Raw genomic sequence first — 25,431 nt, 5'->3', positions numbered from 1 at the left:
GCAACGCAAGTGAATTGACCAATCACAAGCGATGGCTTATTCGCTTGTGATTGCTAACTGTCTATAACTTCGCTTGTCATTGGTTAAAACGCTTGCGTTGCGTTTACGTCCTTGCGTTACGTTCTAGTGGGAACCAACCTTTAACAATAGTTCCCCCCCCCCCCCCTAGGACGCAACGCAAGTATGTAAGCGCAGCTCAAACAATTTGACCATTGCGTCTTGAGTGGGAACCAAGCTTAAAGCTTAAAGCTTAATTTGACCAATTAAGCGAACAGTTAAAATTTACTTGCGTTCGCTTACGTTCTTTCGATGATGATAAGATGAAAGATCAAGAAGAAACATTCCCGAAAAGTAAGCTATATCAAAACATTTTTACTATTATAGGCTGAAAATGATAGCGCCATCTACATGCTCCATTAAGTACGAGTTCATAGGCAATACTAATTATAATAAGATTTAGCTCGTTGTGTTAGGAGAGAATTGATAAAGCAATCTCACTATATTCAACTATAACCATCAGATACGTACGTAAGCGACAATTGCTTAAAAACCCTACAATCATACCGTATCTTAAGTACCGTAATTTTTCACTGGTATCATCACTACATGTACATCACTAAGACGGCTACTATTTGATGTCAGTAAGTATATCACTTATTTCTATATTTTGTTTCGGTTCGTCGGGTTACGTGAAGTACAACAGAATTTCTATTAATATTTTCATTCATTCATTTTTTCAAAATATTATTATTTGTAATACTGTAGTGCTATAGGCTATTATATGGTTATTATATATTCTTAATATGGGTATGACGTCACGGATAATCTCATATCGAGTAGGTGGGCGTGGGTGATGTGTTAGAGCATGGAGGAAAACAATTTTCCTCCATGGTTAGAGGCGCGCTACTGCAGATGAGTAGAGCATCAAGTTAGATAGAAACATGCAATTAATAATAGGTTTCGTTAAAATAATGCTTGCGGCATTCCAGTGTATTTATTCATCAACTCAAACCAACCTACCTCCTTAAAACAATGCAATCTTCATATTTGATCAGGATTAACTCAATGTTGCTACCGATGCTCCCGACGTTCCTCCTGAAAGGGTTCTGGCGCTTCCGAAGAGTCCCCTGAAACTCCCCAAATGGTATTACAAGTGTCTCTCGGAATGGTATTGTTTTCCCCAAGAGGATGGGGAAGGGGTATGAATGGATTGCATTAAGGGGGAGCAAGGGTACCACCTAAAACGAAAAAAAAAAAAGAATCATTGTAAAGGAGAACATTAAAAGAACATGATAAATGGCATGATATTTTACGATACATTTGCATCATTACCATCAACAACACGATATTCATCATACTGTACTAATCTGTACATGCATTACAACAATATTGTATACATCGCTTTGAATCATAATCATATCATTATAATCACGGAATAGTATAATTAGTAATTCAGTGCAATTTATGTGTACTAAATGAACAGCATCAGTCATAGGTCATAGGTCACAATCAGACAGCTTAATTACATATCGACCTATTGCATTACTCATACTATTAGACTCCGTACAATTCGTTGTTGTTCATTAGTAATTACAGTTGGAAGTGTCAGATTTTAAATTTATATTATGTCTATAAAGCGAGTTTCCACTATAGGACGAAACGCAACGCAGGCGAATTGACCAATCACAAGCGACAGTTCGAATAATCCATAGCTTTTGATTGGTCAATTCGCTTGCGTTGCGCTTACGTCCTTGCGGGAACCAAGCTTTATGCGTGCAGAAAGGCCGCGCCTAGCACAAATGAGAAGTTACTTGCATAAAGGGTGAAATAATCACTATAAACTCCATTAGGAGTTCTTCTGGTGAAATGAGTCAAAGTGTATTTTCTTTATGTGGGACCAATCAGTCAAGCCGAGACACCCATCAGTACAATATGCGTCCGAAACACTCCTCTAGGCCTACTATTAAATTGTTCAATATATACTCATATCCAATAATTAAAATCCCCTGATGAAATTCTAATAACAAATAGATTAAACGCAGATTAAACAGTATTAAGATAATGCAATGATGCAGTCAGTACTTATGATTACAAATGGATTTGTAGCCGGATTTGTAAATTTCCGGCCCTTTTAGCTAGGCATCATCTCATCTTTGAAAAAAATGCCGGCTCATTCTGTATCTAGGCAAATGGCATAATTACAGTACATAGCATTGACACACAGAACCTAACATTTAGAACAATTCCACGGTACCGCTGAAAAATTATTACTTAGGATGTATAAGATACAGAATACTATAAAATACAGTTAGGGAGAATTACTGATGAATTGGTTGACGTTTAATGTCGTGTGAAGGGATAGTGGGCGGCAGCTTCCGATTATATTCACTAACATACATCATTCAAACAACATAACGGCTAATGTGGGTTTTATCCTAATATTATTAGGCTGTAATGTTTTATTAGTAGTCCAGTCCCTAAGGGGAGAAAAAGGGGTGGGATGTTACCAGACTGGATACAAATTTTTCAGTATAGCAGTTTGGTAGAGTATAGTGTGGAGATGCCAAAACAAAGTTACTGGAAATCTGATTTGACCTCTGTGACCTCTGACCTCAATTTTTATATTTTTCTATTATATAACTAAAAATCGCCATATCTTGACAACGCAGGGACATTTTACATTAATTTTTTTTTCAAAATGCTTGGAAGATATATATTTATATTCGCTATAATGAAAATAATTGTACAAAAATGGCCGCAAAGGCTTTATTTTTCAGTTTGACCTTTGACCTTGATTGTCTAATATCTCAATAAAACGCAATCTCAGAGATTTGAAAATGGGCTCAAAATGTTAAGAAAATAAATCTAATATTTAGTCTAATAGAAACTTTTTTCAAAAAATTACCATAAATTAAGCTTTTTTGACCCTTGACCTCTAATGTTTGAATATGTCAATATCTCGGTAACTATTTGTCCTAAAAAGTTCAGTTTGGTGTCAAATTGTTTAGAATATACACATTTATATTTGCTCTAACAAAATATTTTGTCAGAATTCAATTGGAAATGTCATTTTGAGCTATGACCCATCGTTTTGCATATATTTAGCAATTAATAATCTATAAAAAGAGATCGAGAGAGGGGAGGGGGTTGGGGTGGATGGAGAGACACATATTTTTGTTACATGTTACACAAATGTTAAACTCTGTCTACACTATAACATTTTTATGCGACAAAAAAATGTGATGTGCCCATATATGGACACGATGAATGACATATCACTACCATATTTGGGCATATCACACCTTTTTTGTTAAACTAGTTTATAGTGTAGACAAACATGTAAAAAATATGTGTCTCTCCATCACCCCAACCACCTCCCCCTCTCTCGCTTTTCCAATGCTACTGCATGCATCTATACACATCAAAATGACCGGAATTGTACTGGAAAGTTTTTAGCTACATTTGAAAATAAGTCCCAGAGGATGGGTGTATTGTAATGTTATCAGAATTATGGCAATTGTTTGTAATGGGAAAGTTTTAAAACTACATTTGAAATATTTGCTAATAATATCACATGCTATTAAAGATATACTTATTTTTCCCCTGACAAAAGTAATGTTGACAAATATTTTTGTTGAATATGCAATTTTAATGTCACACATAATAGTTTCACCAAAAATTGGATTGAAAAAAAATGATATAGTGCATACCCAAAAAAACTGTAATTCAAAGCAAAAAATAGGCTGGAAGTCTTTGTGATTTTGGTTAAATTAACTGTTTATTTTGTCTTTAAAGTGATATTTACTCTATTTTTTAGATTAGCTCTTTGATTAAACACCTCTTCCAATGCAGTGAAGATCTTAAGTGTCGCCTTGTCTTACTAATCTTCCTTAACTTCTCTTTGAACGATCGTAATCAATATTTGTTGAGGTATAATATTTCCCTCTAATATGGTAATGCCTGTTTTATTGAGTCAAATGCTTTCTGATAATCTCTAAATCAAAGATTTGGTGATATTAATTTCCTTTTTATTTTAGTTGATTGACAAACTGTATAAGATGGTCCTACTGTATAAAGCCTTATATATTGGTTTATTTACTTCTAGTCGGTCTCTGATTTTGTTTTTTGATTACTTTTGTAAATTATTTGTGTACATGTGATAATGTTCGTTTGGTCGGTAATGGTTGATGTCAGTTTTGTCATGTTTTTGTGGATTAAAGTTACATTATCATTGCTTCTCTTAATTTCTTCTGGTTTCAAAGATTTTGTTAGTGTTATGAGCTGGATGTGTTATTGCCTCATCAAGCCAAGATGGTAATTTTGACTGCTCACTGGTTTGTTTTCCTTTTATATTCCACTACAGTATGTTCTTGAAAAGAAATCAACTTTGTAATTAATTTGTCTTTGATCCTTTTCAGATTTCTAATATTTTAAACATATGTTTTTCTTTTCTTCGCTTTTTCCTTACTGTTTCAAACATTTTATTTTTTCAGCATACTTCAAGCAATTAATTGATAATTAGGTCATATGTTTTATGAGTATCAAATCGCATTGGTTAATTCTTCTTTTCTTTCTTTAAGATCCTGATTTTCTTTTTTTTTTTTATTGTTATTTAACTTTTAAGTTTAATATCTAATTTTTTGTTGATATTAAGTGTTGCTCTTACGGTGTAGGCCTACCATGCGATGGAATTATATATTGAAATTAAATTAAACATTAAGTTTTAAAAAAATTTTAAAAGGCTAAATAGGATATTGAATGTAGTTCTGGTCCATTAAATCTATATTTTAGGTATATTATTATAAGTATGACACACGCACGCTTAACAGTATATCCTGGTCATACCTCAAACTGGCATTTCCAGTAAAAATATGATAACATCTTCTATTAGAGCTAATATAAATGTTTACATTTTGAACATTTTGACACCAAGTTGAACTTTTTATGACATTTGGTTACAGAGATACAGACATATTTAAACATTAAAGGTCAAAGGTCAGTAAATTACATTTCCTGTGGATTTGGAAGAACATGTTTAATTAGAGTATATATAAATATGTATGCTCTTAACAATTTGAAACAAATTTCAAGAAATTTTGACCAGTAGTTATTGAGATATAGTAAGCCGAGGTCAAAGGTCAAAACATTGAGAAATTACATTTTCGGTCGTTTTTTTGAAAAAAGTTCTATTAGAGCGAATATAAATATGTACCCTCTGATCTATTTGACACCAATATCATTTCAATTGTCAAACCCGTTGCGGAGATATGGCTGTTTAAGATAGAAATATAAAAATTGAGGTCAGAGGTCACAGAGGTCAAATCAGATTTCCAGTAACTTTGTTTTGGTATCTCCATATCATGTTCTATCAACATGCCAAAGGGCACACTTGTATCCACTATGGTAACATCATTTCCCCTTAGGGACTGGACTAACTTGGTGACAATGTTTAAGGTGACAATTGTCTATTGGTGACACTCTCGTTGACGGTGACGGTGACACTCCTGTTTAAAGCGTGGTTTCCACTAGCAGCGCAAGGACGTAACGCAACGTAAGTGATATGACAATCACAAGCAATGGGATTATTCGAACAGTGGCTTGTCATTGGTCAGCTGGCTTACCTTGCGCGTACGTCTCTGTGTTGCGTCTTTAGTGGGAATCACGCTTTAGGGGTTAAACAACTGTGATAAGGGTGTGGTACTCACAGTGTCATACGGACGGTTTGAACTGTGTGTGTATAAAATAACTTCAACTAACAGGCTTCAATATATCGCCCTCAATATATTGTGAATATTAATCTTCCTCCTCCTCCTCCTACTGCAACGTTATTATAGATTTATATTCATTCATAAAATCAACGTCACAACACACACACTGGCGTACTACACACACAACATATGCTATACACACTACGCTATATACACTACGCTATATACAACTTCTTTTATTCTCTTTGATCTAGTGATACGTGTTTAAAGAAAACAGTTAATAATTGAATAAATTTGACGAAAACAAAATAAATTGCGATTAAAATGGGATCGTCACGGGCCGCTTCAGTTGATTATGGAATTTTTGAACATTCACCGAGTACGGAAGACTTGCAAGATGCTCTTTCGGCACATATACAGTGGGAAGGACTACTCTCGGAGATAGGGGGAACAGCTCTCTTGGCTGGGTAAGTGACATTATTGCTTGTAAATCATACGTTATTATCAAAATCATCGTTTGGGAATTTGTCTGTTTTATGATTTTAGTGTTTCCGAATAAAATGAAATTAGAAATATTTTAAAATAAATTTCTACATTATAGAATTAATTTTATCTTTATAACAAGATCAATCGTCATTGTCATCCTAATCTTCATCATTATCATCATCATTATTATTTTCCAATCCTATGTATTTTCTTGTCAATAACAGCTTAAATTTTGTTCAGACTGTATAAATTACAATAATTAAAACTCAGACTCAAAACAGACTTAAGTCGTTATTAAGTCGTTATTTTTAGATCACATTTTGCATACCTACTGTTATACATCATGTTCATTACACATTAAGAGTGAATGACGTCATCATTGACAATCGATTCAAATTATGAGAAAATGACTGATGGCGGATTTTGTATCTATTCAATACCTGAATAACCAAATTTTACCAAAAATTTAATATAATATATAAATATAAATAAAATACTAATAATTATTATTATTATAACTATCACAGAAGATTCACTAATTGTATTAATCTGTTGAAGATGAAATGAATAAATAGTGGTTAACGCCAAAAAAGAGAAAAAAAATACTAATAATTATTCAGTAATTCGTTTAAAGTTTGACGATTGCGTCACGATTGCGTCAATACCGAGCAATACTATACGGTCAGAACATGAACATTAGTTAAGCTGGAAAGTGGTGAGGGTATGAATGGGCAGTTTTTGAAATTTTTCAGATTGAAATATTGTATAAAGGTGTTACTGATATCTCACATATAATAGTTTGTTTTTGTTTAATAGTCAATCAGTAGCATATATTTTTAAAATAGGGTTGGTTTCCTGATCAAGAAATGCCCATCTCAATTATGGGACTGAAATAATAAGAACTATAAACTGAACTATGGTGAAAGAATGATGACCAAATCCAATATGTCGTACTGTTAACAACTCATTCAAATTAACTTAAAAATAGAATATTCTACATATTCTAAAAATAGCAAGGAAACAGAATCGTCTCCATTTTCGCGTCATTTCTTTAAATCACACACCTGCCTGTTGTACGATTATCAATACGCAGGTAAATCATTCGCAGAAGAATAATGCATGACATTTAACCACAGTTGTGCGATGACGTCATTCAACGTTTTATAATATTTTATCGTAGGCCTACATATGAAATGAAACAGAATGCATCAATTACAGTTTGTGAATGTCATTTTAACCATAACATAACATTAACATGTAAATGTCATTATTAATGTGACTGTCCACTACATTCTTATCGCCAACACCATACTGGATAACATTCCAGGTAACATAACATGTGACGGTATTTTAAGGCCTTACGATTTTGATTTTAACATAATAAATTATTTAGAAATTGTCATACATTCTTAGATTATGAAATGTTTTTAATATTCTTTTTTTTATAATATCTACATCTTATGCACACGTCACATTTAAAGATGTATTCTTAGCACAATTTTTGTTGAATATGCCATTTTAATATAACATAATAGTTATCCACATTGACCAAAAATAGGATCGAAAAAACATGTATTTACCTGAAAAAAATGTAATTTCAAACAAAAATTTTCTTGGCCGCCAACCAATGGGTTTTTAGTTGAATTTAACCATTTATTTTGGCATTTTATAAGTGAAAACATTACTTTTTGTTTTTTTTTTCCAACGGACGTGATTAAATTTATTAAAACTACAAAATAACATATTCAAAGTCTGATTTAATTAATCTTCATTGTTCATGTTTTTGGGGGACAATACATTTTTAAGGATAGTTCGCTGAGTGTAGTCATGGTGAATATTGATGAGATCAATCAGTGTGTGGGAAGCAACTAATGAGATTCGATTGCCCTTCAGGTGAAACCATAAAATGTAGGATAGGATATAAATAATAGAAATTAAACCATCGCCTGTGATTGGTCAAATTACTTGCGTTGTGTATGTCTTTACGTTGCGCGCGCGTACGCGATCCAAGCATGGAGGTATTTTTATACCTCCATGATCCAAGCTTTATCACTTTTCTACATTTCTTTGAATTTCTAATTTCTGTTTTCGACCTGAAATCTGAGTTTATTATTCGACAATTCCAGATTATTAATTACTAATTCGAAAATGATTTTATGAGATTCTGACGATTGCCAGTATAAATAATCAGGATGGTTATGTTATTAAATTATTACAGGTCCAATGTGCTTATACATTTTTTTGTGGATCAAGTTCGTTTAAACAACCATACAATTTAATTTTTGAAAACCTATATTCTTACATAATATTATATCTATGTTATATTATTATTATGTTGAAATAAGATCCAGAGACGAATATAAGCTTTGGTAAAAATGTAACACCTCGTAAATGAACTGTTATATTCCGCATCTCATTAATAAATAACTCATGTAATCGTGCTGTTGTCCCTCGAGGAACATTTTGTATTAGTTTTGCTGAGTTGTTTTGTGACGACATCAGACGCGCACCGATTTGTTTATAATTATTTTACGTTTGTGATTAAACTGTTTACATTCAAACCAGATCGACTAAAAATGAGCGCGAGTGCGTATGACGTAAACCAGTACGCATGTACGCGTATAGGCCTCATGGCAATTTACACAGACGAGCGGTAACGGTAAATGGTACGGTAAGCGGTAATTTCTTATGACTATTTAGTATTTATACAAACGTGACGAAGACGGGTGGTTGGGAGGAGACCCTCTCAGGATAGATATTTTCTGCTTAAAAGGCTGAAAATGTCGAAACGTTTTTTCTTTATAAAATTCAATCATACCAGTTGTGCTTTTTTTGTGTTTCTATTAATTCTACTGAACTGGTTTGGTAACGCGTCATTTGTCGACCTTTGACATTTACAAAGGTTCGCCTTAAAACAATAAATTTAGGATTTTAAAATTCTTAATCAGTTGAAAGTGTCGCATTGTAAGGCATTTACATTTTTCATTTCAACTTCATTTTCAAACCGTATGATAATAACGTCACGTGATGTATCGAAACCGTCACGGCAGTGTGTGTGTTAACAAGATCGTCTCTAATAGAAGAGTGACGTCACATTAAGATTAGATGCGGCATTTAAAGCTATCCCAATGAAAAGTATATCCTGTAGTATTGTAGTATTGGAATCTTGCATATATTTATGTTTATGCTTATCTTATGTGTGCTGCATTGTTACACAACAATTACTTGGTCAGTCTCATAATACAGGTGTATTATTACGTATTTGTAACGCGTACCGTAGTCATGGCTGACGTAGACGCGTGGCGCGTGTTTATGTGACGCGTATTTGGGTGACGTATGTAAAACCATTTGTAAGAATCGTTTATGCAACAATCGTCGTTTGATGCCTTATCACGATAACTATCAATTTATACGAGTTCAAAATATTCAATGTATTGTAAAACACATTTCCTACATTTGGAAACATACGGGTTTCTTACGTTTTATTAATAATGACAATATATAATGGTATTCACGACTCACTTTCACACATTTGTTATTTTCCTGTTTTGTAGGTTCAGTCTGGCGTTCTATATATTGGTAATAAAAATAATTCAATTGGACGATTTCCAAAGTTAGTTTTATTGCAAGTTATTTGTCGCAAAACACTTGAAAAAACACGATTGAAGATTTCTAATTATAATATTGTTCAAAGTACTTCGTAGGGAATTCGTTGCTGCTTTATTGTGACGCCATTCTAGTTATTTGATCAAAATCAAATAAACTTAATACATTTTATGTCAAACGTAAATGCGGCGCCAAGTACGTAACTATATCAACCGTAAATGCGGCGTCAAGTACGCGATTACTTCAATCGTAAATACGGCGTCAAGTACGCAATTACGTCAAACGTTATAACGGCGTCAAGTACGCAATTACGTCAAGCGTAATAGCGGCGTCAAGCACGCGCAATTAAGTCGAGCGTACATGCGGTGTCAAGCACGCGATTACTGTCAAGCGTAAATGCGGCGCCAAGTACGCGATTACTTCAATCGTAAATACGGCGTCAAGTACGCAATTACGTCAAGCGTTATAACGGCGTCAAGTACGCAATTACGTCAAGCCTAAAGGTAAGGTAAAGGTAAATCAATCGTAAATACGGCGTCAATCATATAATTACGCCCAGTGCAAACGCGATATCGAGCATGCGCAGAATGTTCCAGACACGTTTAGTGGGAAGATATTACTCTTTATGAAAAGAACATGTACTTGCTATAACTAATGAATAATATATTTGATAACATTATCGACACACATTCTTTATGAATCACTGTAAATCAATATTTGCACGTGAATTATGAAGAATGCATTTTTACGGTTTGATCGTTCATTTCAACAATATGCCTGGAAATTGTTAATTTTTACGAGACAGAATCTGTCTGATTGGGTATTTCTTGATATATAGCAAAAAGCAATTCTGTTTCGTATTAAACAATGTTTTTTCTCTCTGCCGGCAGCTATAGCTGTTCTTAGAATGTTTCCGATCGTGGTTGACAGAATATTATTAGTTCAGGACAAGGCCTATTGATTTACTTTATACTAATATTGATTATTCAATAAATTTATTAATGTTCATAAATCGGGTGATGATTATAATTATATAAAATGATCATTAAATCAAATTGCAGGCAATATGTATTTTGACTTCTTCTGAATCCTAAAATATCGTAGGCCTACAGACATTAATGATCGAAATTCACATTCTTCATGGATTTTGTTGCTTTTATTAAGGTGATACATGTGTGAAGATATATTTGTTTTTTGGAAGAGAAGAGACTTTTATTGTCAAGTTTCCAAATTTTTTACAATTTACGTACTATATTTATTATTTTGCAAAATTGTTAAATCTAACCAGTATTCATACATGAGGTATTCTTTATCGTGATTATTCATACAAAAAGTATCGACTGTAAAAAGGCTAATATTATTCAAAATGTTAGTTAAACACGTATTATTTATGATGAATCGTCTTCATTTGGCTACTAATTTCTTGTCGTGCTTTAGAACTAATAAATCGTTTCGACAGCTGGCTTCAGAATAACTATCTGACATTATCGATCAGTTTCTGCAGCTAAGCCTATTCACCCGTGTATGATTATTTCAAAGACATCTTTCTATGTTTAGATTGTCAGGCAGTTTGTTTAAGGAATGCGTCGTATTTGTATGTTACGCGTCATAGTGTTACTCAGGGCGCGTTATCTAACGCATGTTGACGCAATGTTTGATCTTTATAGACAATCTCCAAAGGCAAAAGAAAAACACACAATTTAATTTGTTGACAACATATTTTATCAAACTGTAATTAAGACTGTTACGTGATTAATTCAATTGGATCAATTTTATTTCAACGACGTTGTTTTTTATTGCGGAAGTCAAATTAATTAACAATATAATAAGTAATGCCTCCTACGCCAAACTACCTGTTTTCGACAAGAGAAGACGATACATGTTGGACATTGTTTTGGTTGACAGATATGAAGAATAATTTGAAATGATGTGTTCATTTCAAATTAGTATCCAGTATCTTTATCTTCATGAATTGGAATTAATACTCTCCCCACATATACACCTACATGAGCTACTTTCAATTAAAAGAAATTTTGCCTAAACTATACAAAATGACAGTAAACTGTGGAAAACTAATAATATTAGGCAACCATACTTTGGTAATATTATGACATGACATGATGTATATTCACAAAACTATCTTTGGATTTAGGTGTGGGCTATATATTAATATTATTGGTGGCTTTATTTTTATGAATTACATTACAATTTTAGTTCATCATTTTTTGTAAATGTTATAATCTCTTATATTTTTACAGTTGCACATTTTTCAACAGAGTTTCATTAAAAGGATGATAACGTTTTAAATAAAATGAAAAATAAAATAAATCAATAATAATGTACACACAACATGACGTAAGAATGTAATTTAATATTTTAAAATAATGTTGATGATGATTATCTTTATTCTAGGCAAGATGAATTGTACATCCTTTGGCAGAAATTACGAAATGATGAACCAGAGTTGTTGGAAACATTTCAAAACTTTCTACGTAAATCAGTCAGAGAAATAAAAAACCTGAACGACAAATGTGATGACGTAGTCAAAAGGTGTGTACCACTGTCTCAAATAATTTATAGAAGCAAATATTATCATAATAATGTTTTATTATTTGTAGATTAAATTTTATGGCGTATAAAAGTCTCGAGTTTGTAAAAATAAGGATTCTATCTAATTTAATGACAAAATAAAACAGAAAAGCAGAATCAACAACTGACGTCAGAGACATGCGTCACATATCAAAGAAAGTCTTATTTTCTTTATAAACACACATTATTGAAATCTACGGCATCGTGTGTCAATGTTAGCTTCACATAAACAGTAATTAGGAATTTCAAAAGCCGAGTCTTCGAAATGAATTAGAAGCATATTAATGTCAATTCCGGTTCGTTTATACACAAACAGAAAATACATTTAGATCATTTCCAAATAGAATTTCCCAAAAGTAATAAATTACAACAAATATTATTGATAAGCAGATGAGGTTATGATGGCCTGTCATTATCAACCGTATTCACACGCGGCCGTGACGTAATAATATTATTATTATGTGCGTATTCATCATGCACCGTGTCACAAATAAGATATGGAAATTGAATAAATGAAAATAATTTTTAAAAATGCAATATATATTTATACGTCCGTTCTTGATTTCATGTGCGTTAAGCACTATTGACGTAATATGTATGTGCGTTACGCCCTTTTTACGTAATATTTATACGCGTTACGCCCTTTTTACGTAATATTATACGCGTTACGCCCTTTTTACGTAATATTATATGCGTTTATGCGCTGTTATTATGTGTACTTAATGTATATTCGCGACAATGCACTGAATACGGTTGTAAATTGTCAATAATTAGCTTAATAATAGATTAATAAGAAGAATATTATTCAGATATAAATTAATACAGAATGGATAAAGATTCCCGAATACGTAAACCCAATTGTAAATATATTTTTATTTATTATTATTTCTCATATGAGATATTACAAACGCTTTCTGACTCATTGCAGTAAGAACGGCGTGCATACAGATGAGATGCGAAAGTTGTACGAAGAAATGGATCATTTATTGATGACGGAACGGGAGTTACTACGACGCAAATATGAAGAAGAAATGCAACTAGAATTGGACAGACAACTGGAGATGCGAGAACAGGAGATGCAGGAACTAATTACGCGCAAGAAAGAGGTAAATATAAATAGTAACGTTACATTTCCGCAACGTAATTTCTTACGTTGCGTCGCTAGTGGGAACCATGCTTTAATTTTTAAGGCTTGGTTACGTTTAGTATCAAACACTTCTTCAATATTAGGAATAGCCCTAATTACCAATCTGATTTTGTCTACTTTAATACTTGTTTCTTTTCATTTTTATTTTGTTATTTTTAATTCTCCCAATAATGCTTTACGTTTTTACTATTACTTATTTTTCCATTTTCTATTTGTTTAACACGTCATGAATTACATAAATCAACTATTTCTCATGTTTCTATTTTTCTATTTGTTTAACACGTCATTCTTTATATTCTTCATATCAAACCAACAGTGTAAAACACCAATAACAGGTTGAAAATAAAAACTAAACTATAAAAAATGAGCCAATATAAATATATACAAATGAAAAAGAAAATTTAAATAATTTCATTAATAATACATTTAAATGTATTACATAATCCAATGTTTAATATAGTTTTGTATTACTAAAATAGCTTGAAGTTTCTCTACGAGAGCTGAATAAAAAGGAAAAAGAAGTTACCCAACAAAATAATCAACTTGAGCAGATGGTTTTTGAACTTAGTCGGCACGAGAGTAATATTGTCACACAAAACGAGTTCCTCATCAAAGTAAGAATATATAATATAAATGTGCTTTATATTATGTAATGCTATACTATAAATTTGTGTGCTAAACAACATACAGTATGTTGATTTTTAAAAATGTATTATGTTATATAATAGAAAGTATTAATTTATTATGCGAACTATTAAAATGAAATATTAGTGATCAAGAGGGTAACGGTTATTAACAAGGCCACCGGTTGTACAGTACTAAACAACATTAAATGTAATCATTATACAATATGTATACGTTTATGTGTAGGAAAATAGTGCACTCAAAACGAGGCTGGACCAATCATTGGCTGGGCTAAACGAAACACAACAACTGTGCCTTCAATTACAAGATGAAACAGAACGGGAACGAGAATACTTCCAAAGGTACGCCTACATTAACTTGTCCATCTTTGCGTCAATACTGCGTTACGTTGCGTCGCTAGTGGGAACCACGCTTAAGCCTACAATAACTTGTCCATTTTTGCGTCATTACGTCGTTTTGTTGCGTTACATTGCGTCGCTAGTGGGAACCACGCTTAAGCCTACAATAACTTGTCCATCTCAGAGAAGCTGTGCCAGATGAGAGGCATATGGGCGGCCGAACGAAATGTCACGGAGGAGTTAACGATTTAAGCATGAAGAAACAGAACACTAATATTAACATAGAGCACCTTTCCAAACAATTTCAAACAAAGATATCATTCCAATTTATTAACTGGAGACAAACACAAAACGTTATTCTAATAAAAACACTTTAACAAATCCTGTCAGATGCATTGACTCCACGATGATGAACATAATAACACATGCTTATATTTAGAATGATAATTGTACTAAGTAGCAGTCCTTGTACTAAGCCTTATCATGCTGATACTGATGTAGATACTGACGGAACTTAGCACACCATCACAACACTCACGCTCAATCAATCACTCCAAAACTGCCACACTGTGACGTAACTAACGGTATTAATCTCTGCACTTAAACAGCAATAATACATCATTTATTAACTATCTATATCAGTACAAAGCAAATGGCAAATTCCTGAAAAAATGGCGATGTTGTGGACATGAGTGGCTGGATCTCAATGGAGATACAAATTAAAATAAACAATAAATATTTGGTGGACCTATCTGCTAAATATGATATTATACTGCATTTCGTTAGCACCTACATTTCATGGCATGGTTAGTGATATTATTTTTAGTGGTGGCTTGTCAACTTACTAGATTGGAAGTCTATTCTATTTGTGACATGGTCGATATGTTTTTTTTTAATTCAAGGGAATATGAAGAAGTTGTAATAGAACACGAAAACAAACTCAGAGACAGACAACATTTAGAGTTACAACTTGAAAAACTAAGGTAATGATGTTTGCAAAAACCTTGGGAAAATCTTTATAACACGAACGTTTTATTATTTATTCAATATAATGTTAATATCCACATTTACACTGTTTTAATTTGTTTTCAAACGTTATAACTAATCTTTCAATGCGTCATTAAACAATAAAAATATGTGCCACAAATCTTAAAACGTGTCATAAAGCCTTTATTTATTATTTTTATTCTAAAATTGTGGAATTACCAAACATCATTTTATACTGCTTAATACGTCAATTTTGATTGCGTTTAATTTCAGAGAAAAATATGAAAGTTTGGTTGAAGACAATTATCATAAAAGGTCGGAACCAAAAAAAGTTGGTGTTATGCAAATGAGCCGAGTCAGCAGTTTTAGTGACTGTGAATGTGATCAACAGTTACAGGTTAGTTTAGTACTAAGTTCATCTTACTTAGTTATTTTAACATTTTAAAGACATTGGCATACAGGGACTGGTTCATACATGTGCGAGAAATGCACCATAGCGAGATCATAGTATAATCATTTTTAGTGAATGTACATTGTTGTAGGATAGAGTTTAAGATTCCTATACTAGTTGAGTAACTTTTAATCAAATATCTTATTTCATATTTCTGTTTCATATTTTATCTGAAATATTCTTGATTTTGTTCATTTTGAAATATTTGATAAATATTCATGAAATTGAATACCCTTGAAGCGATATCATCCAAAATCATTCCAATCTTCGATGTCTTAATGAAGGTCGCCAAATGTCGTGCACGTTGTGGATATAATATTTCAGAATGATAAATATTTAATGTATTACTGTATATATGAAATTTGGACGGTAAAAGGCGTGATATAACAATTGAGGAGCGCAAGTTATACGTATTATACGTACTTCACGGTTGAACGTTGAGTTGAAAAGCGAGCACCCACAGACGTAGATGCGTCACAAATGTCTATAAACGTATTTAAATAATTAACAGTATACGCATTTTTTTTTCATTGTGTTGTAATACTTTTCACTTTGGAAATGTGTTATGAAAAAACTCGCAAAAGAAAATATATCATTTATGAATTATTTCTTGCATTACGGCAAATTTATGGTCGGAAAATATAGCTTAAAGTTGCTACAAGAAAAAGTCAGCAAGATGTATATTATAATATGAAATATTGCTTAAGCTCTGTCTACATTATCAAACTTTATGTGAAAACAAAATTTGATGTGCCCATATATGGACAGGATGATGTCATCACTACCATAATAGAGCACATCACACTTCAGACTGTCGCTTTAAATTGATAAAACTGTATAATTATTTTAACATGTTGTAGGCCTTATGTATCAACTAAATGTAGTCTATATTTTGTCTTTCAAAGTTTCTACAATTGAGGACACCAGATCGATGTTTTAAGATTGTGACGTGCGGAGATTCTGGTGTGGGCAAGTCTAGTTTTCTTCAACGATTCTGTCACAACACTTTTACACCTAATACTCAAGTTACCATTGGTAAGAAAGTTTACTTAAACTTTGAATTGAATAATTATCGGTCAGTATAACACAATTAATCATTTACCAGAACATCCTATGGTCAAACAGCACGACCGTTGTCTCAAAGCATTGTGAGAAAGCTTAGATCAGATTCTGTTGATCGGTAGAATGCTGAAATAGAAACATCAAAATATAATACAAAAGTTATGAAATACCACTACTTAAAATGTTTTTTAAATGTTAACGTTTGCCTCAATTTATTCAACTAAAATATGGGACGAGGAATAGGAAGATTATAGATACATACTATTCAATAATCCATGATATAATTTACAACTTGATGTATTTGTTTACTTTGTAATTTTGTTTACTTCGTATTTCTTCTAGAAATTGGGTACCACATGAAGTCTTTAGTGTTGGACAATACGGTTGTTTCGTTGCAGATATGGGATACGGCTGGCCAAGAAAGGTATGGGTCGTCAGATTATGGTTTTTATTGCGTCTTCTTTTTATCGTCGCGCGATGGACACTTCAAATAGGATTACAACACTGTATACTCTCTTATAAATAAAACAATTTATAAATAAACAACCGAACATTCATCGCTTCAAATGTGTCGATGTTTTATTGTGCCTAGTTCGAGTGGGTGTTTGATTAATTAATGTAAAGTGTTTGGCTGCCGATGAAATTGTTTAAATCTGGAACAATAAGCAATATACCCGATAGTTCCACCATTGTAAAACACTCATGGGAGGGAACACTATTTTGGATAGAACACCTTTTGTCGTGTTTCATTGTCTACTTACATAGATGTTGAATATTAGTTACAGCCTTAAGATATAGGCCTATAGTTATTCACCACAAAGTGATATCGATCGATTTTCACTTACATACAATTACATCAAGTTTGTATTTAGGTGTAAAATACGCGACGTGTTTCATTCTTAATAATCTGTGTAAAATAAGCATATTGATTAATACGACCTATTTGTATTAGTAATTCCATTTGCAGAAATTGACCTAGGCCTATTTCCACTGTAAATTGACCTAGGCCTATTTCCACTGTTTATTAAAGGAACGTTTTAACACTTGAAAATATGATATCAAATAAAGTACAACCTTTTAAAGGTAAACTTGTACAGCAGTAATACAAAATGTTTTTCAATGTAATCTAAAAACTACAATAATTATCCATTCACATCAGTCTATTCAAATAAACATTTAAATCGTCCGTGTAGTTTTAAACCTGTTTTCCACAAACGAACGCCTTGACTAATGCGCATGTATATATTTTGATCTACTTGTTGTGACGTGAAAATTGCGGAGCCAATCAGAGCTAAGTATTCGCTACGAATAATTATTAATCGCATTTTGATTGGACGACGACACGCTTAAAACAACATACTCTACACATTCTTTACAAAAACACCTCCTGATTTCTTTAAAATATCTGTGCAACAGTTATTATTAACCGTTGATTATTAGTTTAGTTTAGACATGCGGTATAATCAAACATTGATTTATTTAATGTTCAATGATTTCCTTGGGTAGAAATGTTTTCTCTTAAGGGAAGAGAAAAGTACGAGTAATTTTATGTTCAAACGCCCGAGTCTATCTTGAAATAGCAGAATGAAATTAAGCTTGTTATCGCTTACACATTAAGAGTGATTGATTTAACTAAAGTTTCACAATATTACGTGAGCTAAATTTAAAACTTGACAAAACACGTACAAGCAATAGATAAATAGCATCAATACGCAGTTCATTCAATTTCAGCAAATTTCTGAATTAATGGTCAGATTTGGTTAAACTTTTCTGATTTCTAACTTCAACAGTACATACGTTCGTTAATTGTACGCGCTCGTGAAAAAATCGTAATATATTATTATCATCGTTTGGACGCACGCGTCACATCGACTTCTACCCATTCAAATAGTTATTTTTATGTTGTAGGTTTCGTAGTATACCACACGCTTACTTCCGCAAGGCAGATGGCGTTCTTCTTCTGTACGACATTGCTTGTATCAAGTCATTCATGAACGTGAAGGGATGGATTGCGCACATACGGGTAAGCTACGTTTGCAACTTGAGCGTGGTTCCCACTAGCGACGCAACGTAAGAAAATGCCCTTCCAATCATTGTGTTTGCCCCCGCCTGCATGAAATCAAACCTGCGATGTTTGCAGCATTATTGCGTCGTCGGTTCCCACTTGTGATTACGCAATACAGAACTTTGCGTCAATACGTCGCTTCGTTGCGTCCTAGTGGGAACCACAAACTCTTTGTTTGCACTTGGACGCAGCACAATGACTTAAGCACGCGCCAATCACGACACGCGATTGATCATCTGATCTCTCGCATAAATGTGATTGGTCAACTAACTTTAGTTGTGCCTACGTCATTGCGTTGCGTGAGAAGTGGGAACCATTGTGGTACTAGGACGCAGAGACGATGGGTAACATACTGTGCAATTCAGTGCCAGCAGCCATAAACGTGAACCCTCTTTAATAGCTGTAAATAAATCAAGACTAATGTGTTTGTGTTGGGTATACCACCTGTATGTTATCTATGATAGTATGAAAGTACATAAAACTCTCTGCTAATAGTTTATACATCCTTTTTATCTACATTGATTTCTTCCTCATCGTCCACTATTTATTTTGATTAAACTTTGTTTAATGAGGTGACTCGAAACAGCCGAAGCTGACGGATGAGGCCCTCAGCACAATGTTACCGAGAACGCGACGTTGTATTATATATCATTATTTGTTATATTATCTACTCTTTTTCACCGTTTTCCACACAGGAGGTTGACGAGAACGCCATACTCATGATAGTTGGTAATAAAGACGATTTAGCATCCAACTTCCGTGACGTGGAAACTGAAGTTGCTATTAAAATGGCAGAGGTAAGAACTCCGAATATTTTAGGTTACCTAAAGCGTCGACGCAATAGTGCTGCAAAAATCGCAGGTTTTATTTCACGCAGGCGGGGGAAAACACAATTATTAGAAGGGCATTTGCTTATGTTGCGTAGATTGCGTTACGTTGCGTCGCTAGTGGGAACCAAGCTTTACTGGGCGTGTCACCCGAGATCACTCCTACATGTACTGTCCATATTTTATAGGAAACAGATCTTAACGTAGCATTTTCAGTTACGCAAGAACAATATAAATCATTATCGACAAAAACGAAATTTAGACGCTGTCCCTTTATGCAAATTATACACACACATTAACGGCATCGAAACAGCAGTGTGATGATGGATTATGTTCCGCCGATTGTGCTAGGACTTCGGGGAAGAATGTCAGCTTGAATACATTATTACTTATATTTGAATTAACATTAAAGCACTAGGCATTAAAAGCTTTTTTGAATATTTTTCCTGGTCTTTTTTTATCCACCGACATTCAAAACGAGTTCACAATTCACATCCATGCAGTCGTTAAAAAACATTTCCTCTTAATGTGAAACTTGACTGTAAAAAAACTTACAAAGTAGAAATATTTCACTTCGGTATTTTTTGAAAAAAAAAAGAGGCTTTGGGAGAGCTCGACTGTATCTTAATAAAAATATACTATATTTTATCATTATTTTGTGAATATTCGATATTCAGTTGATTTCACCACGAATGCCAATATAACAGGAATCTTTAACCGTGGGCATAAAAAACGCTTTAATTTAAAAGCGTGGGATTCTATTGCATTATCATTCATATTCCAAGACATCTCCTTTCTCACATCCCAATCACAAACTCAAAGCGTGGGATTCTATTGCATTATCATTCATGTTCCAAGACATCTCCTTTCTCACATCCCAATCACAAACACTAAGCGTGGGATTCTATTGCATTATCATTCATGTTCCAAGACATCTCCTTTCTCACATCCCAATCACAAACACTAAGCGTGGGATTCTATTGCATTATCATTCATGTTCCAAGACATCTCCTTTCTCACATCCCAATCACAAACTCTAAGCGTGGGATTCTATTGCATTATCATTCATGTTCCAAGACATCTCCTTTCTCACATCCCAATCACAAACTCAAAGCGTGGGATTCTATTGCATTATCATTCATATTCCAAGACATCTCCTTTCTCACATCCCAATCACAAACTCTAAGCGTGGGATTCTATTGCATTATCATTCATATTCCAAGACATCTCCTTTCTCACATCCCAATCACAAACTCTAAGCGTGGGATTCTATTGGATTATCATTCATGTTCCAAGACATCTCCTTTCTCACATCCCAATCACAAACACTAAGCGTGGGATTCTATTGCATTATCATTCATGTTCCAAGACATCTCCTTTCTCACATCCCAATCACAAACACTAAGCGTGGGATTCTATTGCATTATCATTCATGTTCCAAGACATCTCCTTTCTCACATCCCAATCACAAACTCAAAGCGTGGGATTCTATTGCATTATCATTCATGTTCCAAGACATCTCCTTTCTCACATCCCAATCACAAACACTAAGCGTGGGATTCTATTGCATTATCATTCATGTTCCAAGACATCTCCTTTCTCACATCCCAATCACAAACACTAAGCGTGGGATTCTATTGCATTATCATTCATGTTCCAAGACATCTCCTTTCTCACATCCCAATCACAAACACTAAGCGTGGGATTCTATTGCATTATCATTCATGTTCCAAGACATCTCCTTTCTCACATCCCAATCACAAACACTAAGCGTGGGATTCTATTGCATTATCATTCATGTTCCAAGACATCTCCTTTCTCACATCCCAATCACAAACACTAAGCGTGGGATTCTATTGCATTATCATTCATGTTCCAAGACATCTCCTTTCTCACATCCCAATCACAAACTCTAAGCGTGGGATTCTATTGCATTATCATTCATGTTCCAAGACATCTCCTTTCTCACATCCCAATCACAAACTCTAAGCGTGGGATTCTATTGCATTATCATTCATGTTCCAAGAAATCTCCTTTCTCACATCCCAATCACAAACTCAAAGCGTGGGATTCTATTGCATTATCATTCATGTTCCAAGACATCTCCTTTCTCACATCCCAATCACAAACTCTAAGCGTGGGATTCTATTGCATTATCATTCATGTTCCAAGACATCTCCTTTCTCACATCCCAATCACAAACACTAAGCGTGGGATTCTATTGCATTATCATTCATGTTCCAAGACATCTCCTTTCTCACATCCCAATCACAAACACTAAGCGTGGGATTCTATTGCATTATCATTCATGTTCCAAGACATCTCCTTTCTCACATCCCAATCACAAACTCTAAGCGTGGGATTCTATTGGATTATCATTCATGTTCCAAGACATCTCCTTTCTCACATCCCAATCACAAACTCTAAGCGTGGGATTCTATTGGATTATCATTCATGTTCCAAGAATCTCCTTTCTCACATCCCAATCACAAACTCAATCAACTGAAATTAATATATAATACATTTTTTCTGGTGACATGTGATCACATTTGGTGACATACTAGGATTCATTCAATCCGATAGCATTTTTATTATTTTATAACCATTATATAAATACATGTTTTGTGATATTGCTATCGCATTTTTATTACAATGAATCAGTGGTTTATATTTTCACTAGTTAGTCAAATATGTCCCCTAAATATATTAATTGTATATTATTATGTATGCAGGAAAATGATGCGTTGTTTATTGAGGCGAGTGCTAAAACAGGCAGTAATATATTTGAGGCGTTTGGTAAACTTGCAAGGTAAATCACCCATTTATAACTCCTTATTTATTATTAATATCATTTTAATAAGAATGGTTATGATATTATTGATCATGATTATGATTTTAATGACAAAGATTAGGAGACAATAATCATAATGATAGGTTTGAAAATGATAATGATTAACATGATATGATAAACATGATAATGATCAACATGATATGATAAACATTATACATGAACATACTTAGTTCACTCAGACGAATTAAATAATGTATTAATGACGTAAAGAACCGTCTGGAAATGACGTCATTAATGTCTAAACTGTACTAGCTTTTAAGCATGGCTTGATACATAATACATTTCAGGGAGATTCAACGACGAGAAGATGATAATGTGAGTCGTGTATACACGTCAGTAGTGGACTTGAATCAAGAACTACCGTACATAAAGAAGTCAAGATGTTGCAAGAACTGATCACCTTACGGTTAGCCTACGCAAATGTAACGTATATCAATTACAACCGATTGATGTGGAACGAGTATATTACAACAGAATTGTACGAGATTGGCAATTCACGCGTCATGCATATTCAATGAGGTAGATGACTAATAATGAATAATTCATGAGCCTGTCTACGAAAATAATATAGACAAACGAGCATGACGTCATTATCACCCTCTTACACTTTTACATCGACATATCCAATCATCACCTAACAAAATTACATCATAACCAACACTAAATTTTGACGTTTTCCATGTTTTCAATTCTAAACGTGTTTTTTCGGAAATTATATTTGCTTGGGTTCTGTGAACCCGAAGTGAACTGAACTGAACTTTTGGGCGATGAGAGCACAACAGCGTTAACTTTGCAGTTATGTCAATTTTAATGCGATTTTCTGGTCTTAAATATTACGACACACGCTCTCGATAATGAGACCGAACGTTATTGGCCTACACGAAATCAGCTTGACGGAAACTGGTCGTTATCATAGTCAAACAAACGTAAGGTGTTTTTATTGTAACCTATTGGTCATGTCAAGTCAACTTAAACTGAAGAGGTACATTTTTGTGATAAATCATATTGTAATAAATTGTAAAAAAACCATTTCGACATACGTAATTAAAGTGGCGTAAACATTTTAAGCTTTCAAGAAGATTTCAATTAAGAATGCCACAAATAAAATTTGGTGTCATTGTTTCCCACAATAAAACGGTGCAAATGCGTCGACATTGGTTGTGTCGACGATTAAAATGACGTCATCTTACCAGTCGAATGATGTCCATTCAGGACTACTTGTTTTGATAGTATAAATATTAGTTTACAAGAACAAAAACTATTTAGAAAACTTAATAGAAATATAAAAAAACCTTGAAATCAAGTAAAATAAGTAATCTAAATGTGATCTATTACAGATATTCGCTTTTAAACTGATTCTTAATTATTCCTATTCATTATGAGCTTTTAATATTTATTGGACGGCAATATATTCGTGATGAAGAAGCTAAACTTAAAGCATTACAATATGCAGATGAGTATAGTTTATTGGAATGAATACGTAAACATAACAATGTAAAGGTTTTTAATTAAGAGTGGATTGTGCAATACAAGTATTTATTAAGAGTGTGTTTAATGAAGACACCAACTTTTTCCGGGTCAGTGGGTAGGAATGACCCTCTCTTTTATTCTTGTATAAGACAGAGTAAGATAAAGCTCAGCTGGGAAATAACTATGTTGATGATTTAGCATCGTTTAGTATTTAACACAACGAGCTGCCGTCATTAATACGGGTTTAAATATAGTTTTCCTATACGCTATGGCCATTAGATCTACTGTAGGTACTTAGTAGCAAGAGCATATCGCTGTCCGTCATGACAAGCAGAATATGAGAGAAAAGTAGTACGGGGGAAGAATAACAATATTCCGAGATAACGTTCAACTTCCATCGGTCGCGGTATGACCAAGGAGTAAAACATTGTATGACTTTAGTTAAGGTAAACGTATTTCAAATGAACACAGCCTGCCAGATATTCGGCAACGCCAAAATAACGTCTACTGGAACGATGCAAAAAAAACAACAACAATGTTTACCTAGCTTCAAGAGATTGCATTGATCTAAGTCAAACCGGTCATTTATCACATCATTGGAATCCTTAGTGCTACCTACGTTGAAACGGGCATTCCTTTCAACGCTACGAAAACAAATGATGATGGTGGTGGAGGATCGGTACCGTCCCTCGTGACTGAGGGTTCGCGGAATAGTCCATTATGGAGTAGAGGTGTCAATTAATGTTTAAAATATCTGTATCTTCTTCTGGTAGCGTATCGCCTACACATACATTATTGTTGGGTTATCAGGTTTAAGAGAGAGACGAAAGGTAAAAGAAATGTAGAAAATTACTAAGCATACTTTAAAACTGATATTACTAAATATATGGTTTGGTCTATCGCATAGTCGGTACTTTAGCAGAACATCAAAGTATGTTAAAAACAACATTATACTTCCCTACCATGTTTATGTATCGCTGTTGTCCGATTAATGTGTTTTAACAAATAAAATTCGAACCTCCATTCCTCATGGCATTATATAAACTGTATAATTTGATTCATAATTTTCTAGCCTATATTTAATAAAAGGTTCACAATGTACTAGACTATAATATCAAATAGAATGCATGTTTGTATGTAATATTTATGTGTTGTAACATTAAACGTCTACATTATCTATGTTATTCTGAGTTTATTTA

General features: G+C 33.5%; 1 protein-coding gene across 1 annotated transcript; it reads left to right on the top strand.

Moving 5' to 3' along the window:
- The first annotated feature begins 480 nt into the window (after positions 1–480).
- On the top strand, positions 481–25,417 carry LOC140055619 (uncharacterized). Its single transcript, XM_072100956.1, has 14 exons — positions 481–641; positions 5,963–6,175; positions 12,213–12,350; positions 13,318–13,495; positions 14,016–14,150; positions 14,407–14,522; positions 15,422–15,502; positions 15,780–15,903; positions 16,863–16,992; positions 17,362–17,443; positions 18,928–19,042; positions 19,780–19,881; positions 22,644–22,720; positions 23,050–25,417. The coding sequence occupies exons 2-14, from the start codon at positions 6,033–6,035 to the stop codon at positions 23,156–23,158; spliced, it is 1,530 nt and encodes a 509-aa protein (XP_071957057.1). The 5' UTR covers positions 481–641; positions 5,963–6,032; the 3' UTR covers positions 23,159–25,417.
- Positions 25,418–25,431: the final 14 nt, after the last annotated feature.

This window comes from Antedon mediterranea, chromosome 7 (assembly GCF_964355755.1).
Source record: "Antedon mediterranea chromosome 7, ecAntMedi1.1, whole genome shotgun sequence".
In the NCBI taxonomy this organism is placed as follows: domain Eukaryota; kingdom Metazoa; phylum Echinodermata; class Crinoidea; order Comatulida; family Antedonidae; genus Antedon; species Antedon mediterranea.
The sequence above is the reverse complement of the archived record's forward strand: the minus strand, read 5'-3'. Positions and strand labels throughout refer to the sequence as shown.

Excerpts from the sequence above, each read along its gene's own strand:
- LOC140055619 (XM_072100956.1), top strand. The coding sequence starts at position 6,033 with ATGGGATCGTCACGGGCCGCTTCAGTTGATTATGGAATTTTTGAACAT. Across the intron at positions 14,151-14,406 it reads AAAACGAGTTCCTCATCAAA|GAAAATAGTGCACTCAAAAC; the intron begins GTAAGAATATAT and ends GTTTATGTGTAG. Across the intron at positions 17,444-18,927 it reads GATACGGCTGGCCAAGAAAG|GTTTCGTAGTATACCACACG; the intron begins GTATGGGTCGTC and ends TTTATGTTGTAG.